General features: G+C 40.9%; 1 protein-coding gene across 1 annotated transcript; it reads right to left on the bottom strand.

Moving 5' to 3' along the window:
* Positions 1 to 19,240: 19,240 nt before the first annotated feature.
* On the bottom strand, positions 19,241 to 20,182 carry LOC130881003 (olfactory receptor 4F3/4F16/4F29-like). The gene has a single exon (XM_057780183.1). The coding sequence runs from the start codon at positions 20,180 to 20,182 to the stop codon at positions 19,241 to 19,243; it is 942 nt and encodes a 313-aa protein (XP_057636166.1).
* Positions 20,183 to 20,719: the final 537 nt, after the last annotated feature.

Here is a 20,719-nt window from a genome sequence, read left to right as displayed (position 1 = left end):
TCAGGCAGCTCTCACAGGGCTGCCTGGGGTGGGGATGCAGATGCTCATGTTTGCAAAGCCAGCGCTCTTCCCCACTGAGCCATCTCCACGACCCCAGTGTCAGAGCCTTTAGAGGGCCAAATGAGCACATTCTCATTGCCTGTCTGAATCCCAGATTCTGTTTGTTTGTTTTTGAGACAAGGTCTTTCTGAGTAGCTCTGGCTGGCCTGAAACTTAATTTGTAGACCAGGCTGGCCTTGAAGTCACAGAAATCCACCTGTCTCTGCCTCCCAAGTGCTGTGATTAAAACTGTATGTCACCGCACCTAGCTAGGCAATTGAAATTTTAAAGATTGTGATCTAAGGGGAAATAGAAGACCACTTTAGAAGGAGTGCTGCTTGATTTATTGGCAATGCACTCCCTAACCCTGAACTTCCCTTTGCCAGTCACCGGCTTTTGCCGAGCTAGGAGGGGATGTGGATGATACTGTGGGCACTCTACCCCGAGTGTGAGTGGAAGGACACAGCAGTGTCCTGCTCATTACTTATCCACATCAAGGAAACCAGAGATCACTGTGTGAGAAGGTGGTGTGGCTGCAAGTGTTCTGTTGCTGGGATCCCCTTTACGTGGAAAGAAACATCAGGCACCTCCATTTTGTGTGTAAGGGTGAGTCACTGTGTCTGCCATCTCTTCCCTAAGAATAAACAGCGCTGGGGGTGTTTCTGCCTTCTTGCAATGCCTTCCCCAGGGAGCAGGTCTTAGCTGGGATTTCCTTCTTTCCTATCCAGCATATATACAGCTTTTTTTCTCAACACCGTCTAGGTAGCCTTGAGGGTAGGCTCTACGGGAACACAGTAGAGCTTGTGTAGAGGCCTTGCAGAGACATTCAGACCTATTTGTTCATGGCCGTTTTCTCTGCCACTTTTGAGAAACCTGGTCCATGGGAGGCTCGGGACCACTTGAGACAGAGTAGTCAGAATGACTCTGGAGCCTGTGTCTGGACCGCATTAACCTAAGGTTAGCCCCTCCCCCCTTTCCTTCTGACTGAGAGCAGAATGGAGGCCAGGTGTTGGTGATGCACACCTTTAATCCCAACACTTGAGAAGCAGAGGCAGGAGGATCTCTGTGAGTTCGAGGCCAGCCTGGTCTACTGAGCTAGTTCCAGGACAGACTTTCTAGGTACATAGAGAAACCCTGTCTCGGGAAACAAAATAATAACAAAAAACCCAGAATGGAGAGCAGGGCGACTAAATACGGCCCACCTCAACCAGGTTCAGATTAAGGTGTTTCCTCTCTGCTGAAGAAGAGAGCGGCACACAGAGAAGTGTTCACTTGATGGAGATTCCCTGTGTGGGGAAGAAACATGAAGTAGAAGGGGCTTTGCATGCTCCCCACACCAGTTAAAACCTCTGCCCTGTAGGCAAATGAGTGACGAGACAGGCCTTGCCCTTTTGTCCGCAGACGCCACTGCGTAATGGCAGCTTCTCCTTAAATGGAGAATTTCCAGAATGAAGTAATAAGTACATCAGCAGAAATCAGAGCAGAAGCTGCAGAAGCTGCAGTGGCTGAAGCTCAGCCTCATGCTAAGAGTCCGACAGAATTTCTTGAGTTCTTTGCCTATTATAAATTGAAAAAAAAAAAGGTAGTGTGTGATGGAGCATGCCTGTAATCCCAGTCCTGGGAAGTAGAGCCAGGAGAATCGTAAGTTCAAACCCTGGGCTGCATAGTAAGCCCCTTTCTCAAAAACAAAGAAAAAACCAGGGTGGGGTGGAGACGGAAGGGGAGAGAGAAATGAGTGAGTTCTGAATGAAATGCAGTGTAGAGGGGAAGAACATGAGGCACAAAGACAAACGGGCACTGGGGTCTAGTTCCGTTGATGGTTAGTCGTGCTTCCATGGGTAAGACACTAACCAGCTTCCCAGCCAGAAGCCCCCAAGCCAGCATCCTAAATAAGCAGTTCCTTTACTACTGTGTGGGCCTGGCCTATGGGAGAAAGCTCTGCTGCCAGTCCCCTAGGCCACCTTCCTAGGCTGACTGGGAAGATGCTCATGCAGGTGACATGTGTTGTATCTTTCTCTCAACACAGGCAGGGGCAGAGTGAATGGGATCCGGCCCGGACTCCCACCATTGGTGCCGGTGTCTCTCAGGAGACGTCAGTGTGGATAGACATCCCGGACAGCAGCTGCCAAACGGTAAGAGGGAAGGACCCGGGGAGACCTCGGCTGTGGGACCGGGCTGAGGTACAGAGATGGGCAGTGGTATTGGTGGTCAGCCCCTGAGGAAACTTTCTCCCGGGATGCCCCTCTGCTGTGAGGATGGGATCAGTTGGCTGAGATGCAACTGGTGAAGGGAAGAGCCTCAGGTGCAGCTGACTTCCTCATTTTGTTGTTGTTGTTTTGTTTGTTTCAGACCCAGAGTGCTGCTGGATGGAAGCGGGTTCTGCATTCACTCTGCCATTCCTGGTCCCGAGTGTGACTTTTTGCAACCATCTATTTCTTGATGGTTCATGTCCCCCTCATCCTGTGTTTCACAGCTCATATATAAACTTCTCACTCAACCACAGCTCTCAGAACTTGTAATTCCATCATGTCTATGTCAGAATTGTAGTTTTTAGAACAGCCTTCCCACTTCCAACCCTTCCGTATCTCCTTGGAAAGTTCCCGTAACAACAGAGGTGGCTATGAGGACAGGTTAGAACGCAAGGCCTGGTGCATCCCGTTTTCTGGATGTCCCTCCATTGGGGCTGGGGCATGTGTGGGGGTCCTGAATCCACTCAGGAGCCGGAGCATCACAACTTCTAGCCTCAAGAACCCCTGAGTTACGGCTCGTGGTTGTGAGTTATTCTGTCTTCAATGCCATTGTCACTCGGCTCTGCGAACAGGGCTGAGGCAATGGGAAGAGAAGACAAAACTCCTGATCCAGACCTGAGAGCAGTGGTCACGAGTGACACCACTGTGCCTGTGCCCCCCTTGCTAGCCACCGGCTTTCTCATTGCTGACTGACATCATGTCTTCCCTGCTGAAGCCAAAGCAGACGAGTTGAGGGGAAGAAATCCATCCTGAAACTGAGTTAAAGGAGCAGAGTGCCGGGGTGAGATCCTGAAGCCTTGTGTATTGTTCTGAGAGAACACTGGAAAACGTTAGGCACTTGCCTGTAACTCCAGCACTCAGAAGGCCGAGACAGGAGATCATAAGTCCGGGGTCAGTCTTGTCCATATAGTTAAGTTCAAGATAGCCCGTGCTACATAGCAAGACTCTGTCTCAGAAGAAAACAGCACAACAGCAAATCAGTCTCCTAGGACACGCAGTGCAGGGGTTTCGTAGCTCATGCAGGTCGGGTGGGTATAATTATGCTTTTGTATGAAATTGCTGCTTGGAAAAGCTGGCCAGCTATCTCATTGTACAATTGGATTTCTAACCCAATCCCTTTGGTTTCAAAGCTATTCCTGCATGTCACACTCCACTCAAGGGACGAACGGTGGATATCTGTAAAGGGGAAATGAGTTTTCTCGGTCTCATCTCTAAAGTCCTATGGTTTCTTCAGAGAACTGCATTACCATATGATGTGTTAGAATGTCTGCTCTGATACTCTAATTCTGACATTGGATTAGAATTCCAAGTTAGCTAGAAGATTTCCCCTTTCTACAATTTCTCTACTTTAAAACAGCTTTAACAGAACAAATGAAATGTCCCGAGTCTAATGCCCATTTGGAAGGGACCTTAGAAGCTTTCTGTTCTCCTGCAGAAAAGCTCTGTTCTTCTTTAGAAATGCTCTTTTCAGTCCAAGATTAGAAAAACCGGTCTGGGACCCTTTCTGGGTTCATTATCTCTAAGCCAATCAGGTCACAATTCCACAGCCCACCGAGGTCAGAAGAGCCTGGGTCAGATTCAATAACAAATTCTTATGATTATCTTGGGACTTCTTTGCTGCCTCTTTGTCACTGAGGGCCCCATACTGTCAGAGGAGTCAGGTGTGTTTGGGGGAAGGGTAGATGGGGAGGGAGAAGTGGAGGATGGGGAGAGTTCGGGGAAATGGGATGGCTGAGATGGAGGAAGGGTGGATATGGGAGCAGGGAAGAAAATATCTTAACTAAGGGAGCCATTTTAGGGTTGGCAAGAGTCTTGGCTCTAGAGGGGTTCCCAGGTGTCCACGGGGACTTCCCCAGCTAGGTCCTTTGGCAGCAGAGGAGAGGGTGCTTGAACTGGCCTTCTCCCATAGCTTCTTGCATATAACCATAGAACCTTCATCCAGCGATGGATGGAGATAGAGACAGAGAACCACATTGGAGCACTGGACTGAGTTCCCAAGGTCCAGATGAAGAGCAGAAGGAGGGAGAACATGAGCAAGGAAGTCAGGATCGCGAGAGGTGCGTCTACCCACGGAGATGGTGTGACTGATCTAATGGAAGCTCACCAAGGTCAGCTGGACTGGGACTGAATGAGCATGTGATCAAACCCGACTCTCTGAATGTGGCTGACAATGAGGGCTGACTTTTGACAAAGAAGCAAAATTGTGAAATGGAAAAGAAACATATTTAACCTTATTATTTACTTTTAATTCACCTGAAGTTGTAGTTCTCAGAGGCTACCTTATTTTAAACCTGTAATGCAGCTTTCAGTTGAAATTACACTGCACGGCAGGGGGAAGAACACAATCTCTCTCGGTCTGCCAGCCTGTCTTTCCAAGCTCTGGCGGGCAGATTTTTAAATATCTTTTTCATTTTAACTTGTAAATCATAAAATTAGGAGAATTTTTGAATTCTCTCCTTTGTTTTATTGATTGACTCTGGGGTACTGACTGTGGGAGGCTAAATTTGCTCTCTAAACTTACTTTTGCTCCTGCTTGCCTTTTACCCACAGGTGGGTTAGAATCAGGTGGCTACTGTGCTCACATGGTGCCTCAATCTCAATGGTAACCGAGGTGATTCTTGGGCCAAAAGCTGTTTTCCTTCCCTTTTCCACCCCTTTATCAAGTGATAAAAGTTGTAATTCTGCATCTATCGCACTTACAGATTTTAAATATCTTTGCCATTGTTTTTCTTCTTCTCTTATAACTCCCTTTAGCTATCAATGTGTATAACTGAATACTCTTTTCTATTATTTACAAATTTTTACTCCAGATATAAATTTTGTCCCACTTTTCTACACTTTTTTAAATTCTGATCTCTATTTTTGAGTGCTCAATATTCACGTACCCACCAATTTTTTTCTCATGGGTTCCTCACATCTGGTCACTTATTCCTTGTTATTTTGGATGTTACAGATCAGCCCCACATTGGGTGCCATTATGTCAGGGTCTGATGCTAGCCTGGACCTTCAATTATTTCTCTGAACCAGACCCCAATATAAACTATCTCTCTCTAGACTGGCATGGAGGTGTAGAAATAAAGACACAACTCACATGGCTTTATCGAGAGGGAGATTCTCAGTGATCCCCATGAAATCCTGAGTTCACATCCTGAAGAATTTCTCTCATTTATTTTCCAAACAGCTTTTTATTCCAAAACATAAACTGAGTGGAAAATATATTAGCATTCTGTTTCCTAGGTAACCAGGTAAATGGCTTTTAGTCACGTCCACAACTACCTGTGTGCTCTGTATGCTAGCTGGCATGTAGGCTTGAATCAGCATCTCTATCAGGCATCCTCCAAATTACAAAAGAAAAGGAACAAAACAACATCCTGACCCTTTGTTAGGGTAGGGGCAGCTTGTCTGGAAGGCTATCTGACCACCTCAAGTGGGGCCTAAGGCTTTAGAGCATGGCTGCCACAGCATATAAAATTATGGGCCTACAAAAGACCACATTAAAATACGTTATTACATAGCCAAAGAAGATATGCAAAGAGACTAACCAGAATTATAAAGTGATAGAGGATTAGAAAATAAAGGATTATAAAATTAAAGATTTGGAGAAAAAGTAGAAATAAATAAGAATAAAGAGAAAATCTTTAAAAGTACTAAGAAAATTGAACAGCATTTGTGCAATTAGAAAGAGAAAAATAAAGCAGTTTCCTTTACCAAAATGGATATTTTATGAAAAATCATAAGCAGTGATTTTCAGAGCTATCCTTCAGAAACCATAAAATTAGAGCAATAAAAATACAATAATTTCAGGTATGTTTTATATATAAGTATTTTCCATGTATTCATTGCACAGTGATAAATTTCATAAATCCATTCTCTCTTTTAATTCTTTTGAATTAAAATAACATTTGAATTAAGATAACATTATTATGGTATTTTGGGGTTTTAAGTTCTAAAACTCTTGGAAGACATTCTCAATTCATCCGTTGTGAATTTGACTATCTTTTATTTGCAATGCCCTTCATCTAGCAAGAACTAGAAATTTGCCTAAAGTGACTTTAGCCTAAAATGATAACTCATAATTAGAGAAGAATGAGATAAGTACAGGAAAAAAATACCAGAATATATCATATATGATAAATTAGGAAGATTAGAATTAAAAGACAACAGTGCTGACTGCTAAATTTTTAGTACAGGGAAAGGCATATAAATATGTCTAGACCTGTTTAACTTGAGGTCCATGTGACGAGATAGAGCCTCATGCCCTACAGTGCCTAGATGGCCTGGATAACCCAAAGACTTGAGATAGAAGCAAACATAATTGGAAAAATAATCATTGAAGTGATTTCCAATGATATTCTGCTATACTCATAGTTCAGTGTCTTGTCCAGTCATCATCAGAGATGAGGATGGCAGCATCTCTGGCAGCAAATGTGAGCGGGTGAAGAGATCCACAGGCAGACATTATATGGAGAGAATGTGTAAATTGGAGGTCTCTGTCTGGTCCCTCCCCTCAGAGATCGGGGACCTCCAACAAAGACAGGGAGTAAAGACTGTAGGAGTTAAAGGGGATAGAATACACAAGGAGAACAGGGCCCACTGAATCAATTATGCAGGACTCACATGAGTCATAGAGACTAAAACAGTAGGCACTGGGCCTGCATGTGTCTGCTCTGCAGGAGGTTTTCTGCATAGGTCATGACTGTTAGCTCGGTGTTCTGGGAGACACCTAACAGGGAGTGGGTGTCTCTGGCTCTTCTTACCTGCTCCTTTAGCGCTTTTCCTTCTGTTGAGTTGCCCTGTCCTGCCTGATCTGAGGGCTTTTGCCTTGTCCTATTGTATCTTGTTTTGTCCGATTTTGGCTGTCATTTCTCATCTTTTAGAGACCTATTCTTTCTGAAGAGGAAACAGAAGGAGTGGAACTAGGTGAGAGGGGAGGTAGGGAGAGGTATGAGGAGTGGAGGCGGAAGACTGTAGGTAGAATGTGTTGTAAGAGAGAAGAATCTTTTCAATAAATAAATATAGATATGAAATACAAACATTAAAAAAAGCTTCTAGATTGTACACAAGGACAGGATGTTCACTTACTTGGAATCCATACTTACCCACAGAGAAAACTCCTAAGTCTGGTGTTTGGAATTGTCTCCACTGACACATTATCCCTACTTGAAAGAGCTGTTTCATAAACACATTCTTTACACTCATAACTATTGAAATATCCATGATGATATATACTTCGGTGGGGCTGATCCAATGGGAGCTCACCAAAGCAAGCTGGACTGGGACTGATGGAGCATATGATCAAACCGGACTCCCTGAACGTATTGGACAAGGAGGGCTGACTGAAAAGCCAAGGACAATGGCACTGGGTTTTGATTCTACTGCATGTACTGACTTTGTGGGAGCCTAGCCTGTTTGTATGCTCACCTTCCTAGACCTGGATGGAGGGGGGGAGGACCTTGGACTTCCACAGGGCATGAAACCCTAACTGTTCTTTGGACTGGAGAGGGAGGGGGAAGGGGATGGGGGGAGGGCGATGGATATGGGAAGAGGGGAGGAGGTGGAAATTTTATTTTTAAGTAGAAAGAAAGAAAGAGAGAAAGAAAGAAAGAAGAAAGAAAGAAAGAAAGAAAGAAAGAAAGAAAGAAAGAAAGAAAGAGATCCATGATGAGAAAGACCACCCTATGTCTTTGCCTAGTGTGATAATTAATGCTTTTCCTTGGCCTATACAAAACTATGAACAGAGGAATACATATTCTAAGACATTCAGTCCTTAATGATGGACAAGGTATTTGGTATTGAGGTTCCTAGTACAGAGTCAAGTTCAATGTCTCCACTGAGCAGTGCTCATATAAACCATCCTCCATGTGTATTTCTTTTTCAATCTAGAAATATTGCAAGCTTACTCACACACTCAATTGAAATATTTCATATTGGAAACTTCTCAAATTGTTTTTAATTATTATTGTGGGAAATTTAAATGATTGTCTCCTTTTCAAATAAATACATACATAAATAAAAGAAAATGACTTTGTAGCCTCAAATTTACCGGACTCAATAAACTAAATGTTAGTTGTTGTTGTTGTTGTTGTTTTTGTTTTGTTTTGTTTTGTTTTTGAGACAATGTTCTTTTGTGTATCCCAGGTTGGCCTCCTGGCAATCCTCCTGCCTCCGTCAACTAAGCTGTGTACCAACGTGCCCAAATAGCTTAAAAATCCTTTTCATGCCGGGCAGTGGTGGTGCACGCCTTTAATCCCAGCACTCGGGAGGCAGAGGCAGGCAGATCTCTGTGAGTTCGAGGCCAGCCTGGTCTAGAAGAGCTAGTTCCAGGACAGGAACCAAAAGACATGGAGAAACCATGTCTCGAAAAATCAAAAAAAAAAAATCCTTTTCATGATTTTTTATTATCTTTCTCACTTTACACCACACTTTAAAACTTACTATTTTTCAAAATTCTTTACCAATAATTATTCTAATTGTTGTTCAAAAATAAAATTAGTACAAACATGACCTATAAATGATAGGAGAAAATCAAAAAATAAATATAAATCCATGTAGCTTTAGGTATCATTTTGTTTTGAAATTATCCATATCTTATCTAACAAGGAAATTAACTGTTTATAAAAGAATCTGAGATAGATATGAATTAGAAGTAGAATTTTGACCACTTGAAAATGCTAGGAAGAAGAAACTGCACAAAAGTTTCTCATCTTCAATGCTATATCCCTTCCTACTCTCTTATTCTGTTTTCCTTTGTAGTTCCCTGTGGTTGATAAATTCTATGATCTACTTGAGAATTTGTCATTTAGTTTTCAGGATTGTTTAAGCTAACTCATTTCTTTTGTCTCTGGAAATTAAAACTCTCACATATTGAATATTTCATTTTCTTGAAAAATGTTAAAGGTTTTGTCTGTATTTTTGCAAGTGCCTCAGGTAATGTGATCCACAGGTGTGTTCTGCTGCCTTCCCGTCTTTGGTCTCCTGATTTTTTATATATACTTCTCTACCACACTAAACTACTGACATTGGAACTCTGTTTCTCACTCTATTGCTCTAAATAATAGAAATTTTTTCAGGGAAGGAACATTGCCTTATATAACTATACATCCACAAGTTTCTGTCAAGATTTAAACATTCAGATAACATCACCCAGCTCAGCCTCTTTCGGCGCTGGGACCAAATCGTGAGGGCAACCAAGAGGGCGGTAGTTCCTTTGTCTCAATAGCCTGCCTGCAGCAAGCAAGGTAGGCCCTTTGTTTACGAGCTACCCAACCAGCACGGAGATCCTATCTAGGCACCAGGAAAGCCATCACTGGGGAGTGCCATCACTGGGAAGGTACATCAGTGGGCAAGGAGACCTGATCCTGTAAAAGAAGATATATAGGAGAGCATTCGGAGGAAGAGATTGGCAGGAGCCAATGCAAGAATTCACCCAACAATCTGAAAAACAACATGAAACCACCAGAACCCAGCGACCTTACAACAGGATGACATGAATACCTTAATCAAGAAGAAGTAGAAAAAATTGACTTTATGAAAGTGATAGAGGCCCTTAAACAGCATGTAAAAAACACCCTTATAGAAATGGATGAGAAGCATAACAGAAAGTTTGAAGAATTGAGTAAATCAGTGAATGATACCCTAGGAAACCAAGGAAAAACAATCAGATAATGGAAACAGTTCAGGACTTGAAAACTGAAATGGAGGGAAGGAAGAAAACACAAACAGAGGGCCGGCTGGACATGGAAAAGCTAGGTAAATGAATAGAGACTACCAAAACAAGCTTAACCAACCGAATACAAGAGATAGAAAAAAGAGTCTCAGATTCTGAAGATACCATAGAGAAAATAAACACACTCATCAAAGAAAACAGCAAATCCAACAAATTCAAATGGCCAAAAGACACTTAAGGTCATGCTCAACCTCCTTACCAATAAGGGAAATGCAAATTAAAACAACTTTGAGATACCATCTTACACCTGTCAGAATGGCTAAAATCAAAAACACCAATGATAGCCTCTGCTAGAGAGGTTGTGGAGAAAGGGGCACACTCATCCATTGCTGGTGGGAATGCAAACTTGTGCAACCACTTTGGAAAGCAGTGTGGCGATTTCTCAGGAAATTTGGGATCAACCTACCCCAAGATCCAGTAACACCACTCTTGGGAATATACCCAAGAGATGCCCTATCATATGACAAAAGTATCTGTTCAACTATGTTCATAGCAGCATTGTTTGTAATAGCCAGAACCTGGAAACAACCTAGATGCCCTTCAATGGAGGAATGGATGAAGAAAGTGTGGAATATATACATATTAGAGTACTACTCAGTGGTAAAAAACAATGACTTCTCGAATTTTGCGTGCAAATGGATGGAAATAGTAAACACTATCCTGAGTGAGGTATCCCAGACCCAAAAAGAGGAACATGGGATGTACTCACTCATAATCGGTTTCTAGCCATAAATAAAGGACATTGAGCATATAATTTGTGATCCTAGAGAAGCTAAATAAGGAAGTGAACCCAAAGAAAATCGTATAGTCATCCGCCTGGATAGGGGAAGTAGACAAGATTGCAGGGCAAAAACTGGGAACTTGCGGGTGAGGTGGCATGGGGCAAAGGGGAAATGCGATGAGAAACGTGAGAAGGGGAGGATGGGAGGAGCTTGGGGGATTGGGATGGTTGGGATAGAGGAAGGGTGGATACGGGAGCAGTGAAGTATATATCCTAACTAAGGGAGCCATCTTAGGGTTGGCAAGAGACTTGACTCTAGAGGGGTTCGCAGGTGTCCAGGGAGATGTCCCCAGCTGGTACCTTGGGCAACTGAGGAGAGGGAACCTGAAATGACTCTCTCCTATACTGATGAATATCTTACATATCACGTTAGAACCTTCATCTGGCGATGGATCGAGGTAGAGACAGAGACTCAATTTGGAGCAACGGTCTAAGCTCTTAAGGTCCAAATGAGGAGCAGAAGGAGGGAGAACATGAGCAAGGAAATCAGGACCACGAGGGGTGCACCCACCCACTGTGACAGTGGAACTGATTTATTGGGAGCCCACCAAGGCCAGCTGGTCTGGGACTGAATAAGCGTGGGTTGAAACTGGACTCTCAGAGCATGGCGGACAATGAAGGCTGATGAGAAGCCAAAGACAGTGGCACTAGGTTTCGATCCTAATACATGAACTGGCTTTGTGGGAGCTTAGCCTGTTTAGTCGCTCACCTTCCTGGACATAGATAGAAGACCTTCGTCTTCCCGCAGGGCAGGGAATTTGGACTACTCTTCAGTATCGAGAGGGAGGGGGAATGGTGTGGGGGAAGGAGAAGAGGAGTGGGGATAGGGGGAGGGGAGTGGGGGGAGAGGGCAATATTTGGGAGGAGGGGAGGGAAATGGGAAACGGGGATCAGGTGGAAATTTTAATTAAAAAAGAATAAAAATAAAAATTAAAAAAAAAAGAATTAGAAGCTGTTATCAAAAACCTCCCTACCAAAAAATGCCCAGGACCAGATGGTTTCAATGCGGAATTCTACCAGAACTTCCAAGAAGACCTAATACCTATACTCCTTAATGTATTTCACAATATAAAAACAGAAGAGTCGTTGCCAAATTCGTTTTATGAAACTACAGTTACTCTGATACCAAAACCACACAAAGACTCAACCAAGAAAGAGAATTACAGTCCAATCTCACTCATGAACATCAACGCAAAAATCCTCAGTAAAATACTGGCAAACCGAATCCAAGAACACATTAGAAAAATTATCAATTATGATCAAGTAGGCTTCATCCCAGAGATGCAGGGCTGGTTCAACATATGCAAATCTATCAATGTAATCCATCATATAAATAAAATGAAAGAAAAAACCATATGATCATTTCATTAGATGCTGAAAAAGCATTTGACAAAATTCAACACCCCTTTATGATAAAAGTCTTGGAGACATTAGGGATACAAGGGTCATACCTAAATATAATAAAAAGCTATTTACAGCAAGCCGACAGCTAACATCAAATTAAACGGAGCAAAACTCAAAGCCATCCCACTAAAATCAGGAACACGCCAAGGCTGTCCACTCTCTCCAAACCTCTTCAATATAGTGCTTGAAGTTCTAGCAATAGCAATAAGACAACATAAGGGGATCAAGGGGATTCGAATTGGAAAGGAAGAAGTTAAACTTTCGTTATTTGCACATGATATGATAGTATACATAAGCGACCCCAAAAAAACTCCACCAAAGAACTCCTACAGCTGATAAACACCTTTAGTAATGTGGCAGGATACAAGATCAACCCCAAAAAATCAGTTGCCCTCCTATACACTAAGGATAAGGAAGCAGAGAGGGAATTCAGAGAAGCATCACCTTTCACAATAGCCACAAACAGCATAAAATATCTTGAGGTAACTCTAACCAAGGAACCGAAAGATCTATTTGACAAGAACTTTAAGGCATTGAAGAAAGAATTTGAAGAGGATACCAGAAAATGGAAGGATCTCCCTTGCTCCTGGATTGGGAGGATCAACATAGTAAAAATGGCAATTCTACCAAGAGCAATCTATAGATTCAACGCAATCCCCATCAAGGTCCCATCAAAATTCTTCACAGATCTTGAGAGGACAATAATCAACTTTATATGGAAAAACAAAAAACCCAGGATAGCCAAAACAATCTTATACAATAAAGGAACTTCTGGAGGCATTACCATCCCTGACTTCAAACTCTATTACAGAGCTACAGTAATGAAAACAGCGTGGTATTAGCATAAAAACAGAGAAGTCGACCAATGGAATTGTATAGAAGACCCGGATTTTAACCCACAAACATATGAACACATCATTTTCGATAAAGGAGCTAAAAGTATACAATGGAAGAAAGAAAGCATTTTCAACAAATGGTGCTGGCACAATTGGATGTCAACCTGTAGAAGAATGAAAATAGACCCATATCTATCACCATGCACAGAAATCAAGTCCAAATGGATCAAAGACCTCAATATCAATCTGAACACACTGAACCTGACAGAAGAGAAAGTTGGAAGTACCCTACAACATATGGGCACAGGAGATCGCTTCCTATGTATAACCCAGCAGCACAGACATTAAGGGCAACATTGAATAAATGGGACTTACTGAAACTGAGAAGCTTCTGTAAAGCAAAGGACACTGTCACTAAGACAAAAAGGCAACCCACTGACTGGGAGAAGATCTTCACCAACCCTGCAACAGAAAAAAGGTCTGATCTCTAAAATATATAAAGAACTCAAGAAACTGGACTTTAAAATGCTAATTAACCCAATTAAAAAATGGGGCACTGAACTGAACAGAGAATTCTCAACAGAAGAAGTTCAAATGGCCAAAAGACACTTAAGGTCATGCTCAACCTCCTTAGCGATCAGGGAAATGAAAATCAAAACAACTTAGAGATATCATCTTACACCTGTCAGAATGGCTAAAATCAAAAACACCAATGATAGCCTTTGCTGGAGAGGTTGTGGAAGAAGGGGTACCCTCATCTATTGCTGGTGGGAATGCAAACTTGTGCAACCACTTTGGAAATCAGTGTGGAGGTTTCTCAGGAAATTCGGGATCAACCTACCCCTGGACCCAGCAATACCACTCTTGGGAATATACCCAAGAGATGCCCTATCTTATTACAAAAGCGTTTGTTCCACTATGTTCATAGCAGCATTATTTGCAATAGCCAGAACCTGGAAACAACCTAGATGTCCTTCAATGGTAGAATGGATGAAGAAAGTGTGGAATATATACACATTAGAGTAGTACTCAGCGGTAAAAAAACAATGACTTCTTGAATTTTGCATGCAAATGGATGGAAATAGAAAACACTATCCTGAGTGAGGTGTCCCAGACCCAAAAAGATGAACTCATAATTGGTTTCTAGCCATAAATAAAGGACATTGAGTCTATAATTTGTGATCCTAAAGAACCTAAATGAGAAGGTGAACCCAAAGAAAAACATATAGTTATCCTCCTGGATATGGAAGTAGACAAGATTGCCGGGCAAAAAACTGGGATCTTGGGGGTGGGGTGGGATAGCGGTAAGGTGAGATGGAGAGAGAAAAATGAGAAGGGGAGGATGGGGGGGGGACTTGGGGAATTGGGGTGGTTGGGATAATGGAAGGATGGATATGGGAGCAAGGAAGCATATATCTTAATTAAAGGAGCCATCTTAGGGTTGGCAAGAGACTTGAACCTAGAGGGGCTCTCAGGTGCCCAGAGGGATGTCCCCAGTTAGTTCCTTGGGCAGCTGAGGATAGGGAACCTGAAATGGCCCTATCCTATAGCCATACTGATGAATATCTTGCATATCACCATAGAACCTTCATCTGGCGATGGATGGAGATAGAGTCAGAGACCCACGTTGGAGCACCAGAATGAGATCCCAAGGTCCCAATGAGGAGCAGAAGGAGGGAGAACATGAGCAAGGAAGTCAGGACCATGTGGGGTGTTCCCACCCACTGAGACAGAGGGACTGATCTATTAGGAGTTCACCAAGGCCAGCTGGACTGGAACTGAAAAAGCATGGGATAAAACAGGACTCTCTGAACACGGCGGACAATGAGGGCTGAAGCCAAGGACAACGGCACTGGGTTTTGATCCTACTTCATGTTCTGGCTTTGTGGGAGCCTAGCCAGTTTGGATGATCACCTTCCTAGACCTAGATGGAGGGGGAGGACCTTGGACTTTCCACAGTTCAGGGAACCCTGACTGCTCTTCGGACTGGAGAGGAAGGGGGAAAGGAGTGGGGGGATGGGGAGAGGAGGGGGAAGAGGGGGAGAGAAATGGGAGGCTGGGAGGAGGTGGAATTTTTTTTTCAATAAAAAATAAATAAATAAGACCTTTGTCAGTTGCGGGGTTGGTGAAGATCTTCTCCCAGTCAGTGGGTTGCCTTTCTGTCTTAGTGACAGTGTCCTTTGCTTTACAGAAGCTTCTCAGTCTCAGGAGGTCCCATTTATTCAATGATGTCCTTAGTGTTTGTGCTGCTGGGGTTGTACATAGGAAGTGTTCTCCTGTGCCCATGTGTTGTAGAGTACTTCCCACTTTCTCTTCTATCAGATTCAGTGTGTTTGGACTGATATTGAGGTCTTTAATCCATTTGGACTTGAGTTTTGTGCATGGTGATATATATGGATCTATTTTCATTCTTCTACAGATTGACTTCCAGTTTTGCCAGCACAATTTGTTGAAGATGCTCTCTTTTTTCCATTGTATACTTTTAGCTCCTTTATCAAAAATCAGGTGTTCATAGGTGAGAACTGAAGAACAATGGCAATGGGTTCTTGATCCTATTGCATGTAATGGCTTTGTGGGAGCCCAGGTAGTTTGGATGCTCACCTTAATAGACCTGGATGGAGGTGGGTGGTCCTTGGACCTCCCACAGGGCAGAGAAACCTGCTTACTCTTTGGGCTGAGGAGGAAGGAAGACTTGATTGGGGGAGGGGGAGGGAATGAGAGGTGGTGGCGGGGAAGAGGCAGAAATCTTTAATAATTAAATTAATTAATTAATAAAAATCAGAAAGAAAAAAACAAAAAAAAAATAAAATAAAATAAAATTGAAATTCACAGTTATTAATTTAAATTTGCAATTCTCAACATTTTAATGAAAATAAATTTTAATCACTGAAAAAAAAAATAAAAATAAATAAATAAAATAAATTAAAAAAAAAGATTTAAACATTCAATGAATACCTGTTTGACAAAACAAAACTGTATAACTACTGAAAAATTAATCCTAAAATCATGTATAAAGAAATAATTAAAATAGTTTAAACTCGGATTATAAAAATAAGAGAACAATAACTCATGATACATTTGTCCAAACATGAATTTTAGTTTCAAAAAGAGCACATTAATTCATAACACTGCCTTTAGAGTCATAAATGCTTCGCAATAGTTGTGAACACAGCAACAGTGCAGGGCAAGAACACCAGTGTCCTCCCATAGACTCCTCTAAAGACACTGCTCTCTGTGTTCTACACACTTGCTTTCAAAAGCTTCTACAAACCACTAGGGTGTGTCTAATATATTATAGTAAAAAAAAATTCTGGTTTTAATACTGGTAGAAGATACCCTGAAAACTCATAATTTTCCGTAAATCATCACAACATGACTTGATAACAATGATCCTGCAGTACCATTCTAAGTTTTAAAAGCAATTTCCAAAATATACACAATGTATTATGATTCTATCCTTTTTAAGTATATGAAAGTTTTTTCATACAATATATTCAGTTTCCTTCTCCCATCTGCTCTCAGACCCTCCCCATTTCCCCGCCCACCCAAATACACAGCATTTCCCTTCCTCTTTATAAAACAAACAGGAATAACATAATGATAATAATAATATAATAAGAATAAGAAAAACAAATAAACAAACAAAAGAAAAGAGCCAAACAAAAGTCACAAATAGACACAAAGGCACACACATTCACTAACACAGAAATCCCATAAAAAAACATAAAAATTCCATAAAAATCAATACTATGTATGTAAAGGACTATTACGTTTTAGAAAAATAAATATGCAAGCAAAAAAAAAAAAGACCTGGCAAAACATTGTGAACCAAAAAGACCTCCAAAATACCAACCAATTCATTTTGTGTTGGCCACCTCGTGCTGTACATGAGATATGGCCTTAAAATTGGTTTCTGTATTCAGTGAGTCTCAGTTAGAGACAACTAATTTTTCATTTGTGAGTGATTATCAATTGGAAATTGATTCTGGGTTAGGAATGAGTGCTTGTGTCTGTTTCCCCTCTCAGGACTGAGACCCCATCTTTCACAGACATTTGCAGGTCCTGCGCATGATGCCACAGTCTTTGTGAGTTCATGTGTGTATCAGTCTTGCTGTGTTTAGAAGACTTTGCTTCATTGGTGTCTTATTCTCATTTTAAAACTACATCCCAAAGAAGGGCAAACACCCTTTTATGGTGGCCATTAGTTCAAGGTCTCTGCCTGTATTTCTTCAGGTGGCATCATGTAGAATATAGTCTTCTAGGTCTTTCTTGGCATTTGCATTTATATTACAAGTATTTGCCTTGATAAATGTGTATTGACTCATTTCTTTTCATTATTTTGCAGTCATTATGGAAAATTACTCAATGTAATTTTTCTTTCATAAATCATCACAGCATGGTAACAACAATAATCCTTCTGTAGCATTTTTGGTTTCAAAAGCATATTCTAAAATATATACAACGTATTATGATTCTACTTTTTATTTTATTTATTGGGCTCTACATGATTCTATTTTTTAATTTAAATATTTAAAATATTATTAAATTTTTTAATTTTTTTATTTTTTTCTCCATGCTCTAATGAGAAAAATGAAATAATCAAATGATAGAATTCTGTAATAGTTTGAGAAAATTTATACAAACACAAGAAGATTGTAAAAAAAAACCTCAGGACCAGCAGGGGAATTCCTACAGCTACAGAACTCTAGGGATTTCCAGGAGCATAAACCAAATCTATAGTTCCAGAACAGGGTGAGACAATAGGAAATGTAAATAGGAGAGTACCACAGATATTTCTCCAGTTTATCCTGGGCCTTATGTTCTTTTGAAGCACACATCACCCTGGGGTGTGGTGCTACAATTACCATTGCAACTCCCCTTTAGCAAATTACATCACTAAGCCGGAAAACTCAGTAGCTTGTCACAGCACACATATGTAGACTAGGGAATTTTATGTTATGTTTCATTTGGTATAAAATATGTCCACTGGTCAAGCAATACCTTGTGTAAGTACAAGATGGCTTAGACAACGCATTCTATAAACCCACAAATGATTAAGCTACTATATATGTAGGATCTAGCCCACTCACACTTTAATCAGTGAGTAAGAAAAGGTATGGATGATTTACAATAAAGAACTACTTACAGGAGCTAGATTTATCTAATTGTCAATACTAAAAGCTGCCCATGAAGATTATAATCTCTGTTTAGATGCAAAGTTAAAGGTGCTAGAATCCCACAAGGGAAAATGGACATGAAACAGAGACCAAGGATAGTTAATACTGTGTCTCTTAATGCCTCCAATTTCAATGGTGTAGTTGATAGTTGCCCTGGTGACTATAATCATAATGACACACTTGCAACTAGCTTGAAACATGGAGGAATTGAAGGGGTATATTGGAGAGAAAGCAGAACTATAACACTACTTCTGTTCCAAAGTTTCTTGAGGAGTTAGCATGCTATAGAGTGTCTATGAGGTGCATAGGTACCTACAATGTAACAACTGATTTAAAAACATTATAGCTTCATTTGCATGTCAAAAATACCACACAAACATTTTTGATGAACTCTGGCTTAGACAAATAATAAGAAAAAAACATGTGAAATAGAAAGGAATTATAAAGGAAACTTGAATAAGTTTGAATATCATAATGTTAACTGGACAGCTTATATTCCTGAAAATTGAGCGTGTATGCTTGCAGACTCTAAACAAACAAGCAAAAGAGGCTATAGTGCATGCAAGGTACAGAAGATGAAAAATTGACTCAGATCAATGTCAGTTTGCAAATTATACATGAAGTACTGCATGAAAGTCCTGCATGTGAGAAAAATTGTGTTCAGAAAGGGAGAGACAGTGGTGTGTGTGTGTGTGTGTGTGTGTGTGTGTGTGTGTGTGTGTGTGTGTGCGCACACGCACCTGTGTGTGTTTACATTTTCTTTGTAAGCCTTAAAGCAATCTTCTATCTTCTGTACAACTAAAAGTTTGCTTCACATAAAAATTCTTCTTTGGGAATTGAGCTCTGTCTTATTATAATCTTTGTTTTATAAATATATAATTGTTTCTCTGTTGCTAGAAAACACTGCAAATCTCTCCTAGCAGAAGACAAAATTCACCCAAATATCAGTATAGGTAAGCAAATATGACAAAGGAAAGTAATTTTTCACTGAATTGTATCAACAAAAAAATTATTCAATGGTGATTTAATCATTTAGGAGACTTCCCATATTTCAGTAACTGTCTGCATATTCTCTTCATTGCTGTCTTCATTTCTTGATTCCTCAGCGTGTAGATCACAGGGTTCAGAAAAGGAGTACCAACTGCATCAAATATGGCCAGATACTTATCCAGGTGTGTGGAGGGAGAAGGCCATGTATAAACAAATATCAAGGGACCAAAGAACAAAACCACAACAGAGATGTGAGCAGAAAGTGTAGACATGGCCTTAGAGAAACCAGTTGAGGAATGTTTCTGAACAGTGACTATTATGACAATATAAGACATGGACAGTATGAAGAAGGAGCCTACAGAGATGAATCCACTGTTAGCTGATACCATTAATTCTAATTGGTTGGTATCTATGCAAGCAAGTCTGATGAACCGAGGAAGGTCACAGTAAAAACTGTCCAAAATATTTGGTCCACAGAAAGGCAAATTCACTACATAAACAAATTGAACCAGGGAATGCATAAGGCCAACCACCCAGGCAGACACTAAGATGAAAATGCACATTTTGGCATTCATAATGGTCAAATAATGGAGAGGCTTACATATGGCTACATATCTATCATAAGCCATGCCTATAAGCAGCACCACCTCTACACCACCAATCACATGGATGAAGAAGATCTGAGTGATGCAACCTCTAAAGGAGATGACTTTGCGCTTTCTGAACAGGTCATAAATCATCTTGGGACAAGTGACACACGAAACACCTACATCAATGAAGGAGAGATTGGCCAACAGAAAGTACATGGGAGAATGTAAGTGAGGATCAGAAACCACTGTGAAAATGATGAGGGAGTTTCCCATCATGCTTGCCATATAAAACACTGAAGCAAACACAAACAGAAGTACTTGCATCTTCCAGGAGTTGGTGAGTCCCACGAACATAAATTCTGACACCATAGAGTGATTTGTTCCTTCCATTGATGCTCTTTGCAGCACTAACTGAAACACAGCAATAGAAGAAACTGAAAATTGTGATAATTTTATTAATAGACAAAAACATTAGAACTCAAATATATGGAAATCTTGTTTTGATTTAGCATTTAAAGCCAATCCAAAGATGAACAAATATTTGTGAAAATGTTTACACGGCTACTTATCAGGTGACAGAAAATTACAAACACTCTGAAATACCCTTCCATACTTGTTAAAAGAGTTTTATCAAAGGTTCAAAAATACAAGTTTTGTTTAGGTGATAAAAAATGAACCTTGTGCAAGAGAAGTTACTGGGAACATAAATTAGTGTATGCATTATTTTAAGAAAGTGTACAGTGGAGTTGGGAGTTTAGATCAGGGATAGAGTCCTTGCCTGGCTAGTACAAGGCCCTGGGTTTGAATCTCATCTCCAAAAAAAGAAAAGAGAATACATAGCCATTTCTGTAAATATTTTAAAATGGGGTATTGGTATTATCGGTATATTTCTCATGCCTTACAGTGTTTAAGGCCCTAGATTTCATC

Source organism: Chionomys nivalis, chromosome 9, assembly GCF_950005125.1.
Source record: "Chionomys nivalis chromosome 9, mChiNiv1.1, whole genome shotgun sequence".
Classification (NCBI taxonomy): Eukaryota; Metazoa; Chordata; class Mammalia; order Rodentia; family Cricetidae; genus Chionomys; species Chionomys nivalis.
The sequence above is the reverse complement of the archived record's forward strand: the minus strand, read 5'-3'. Positions and strand labels throughout refer to the sequence as shown.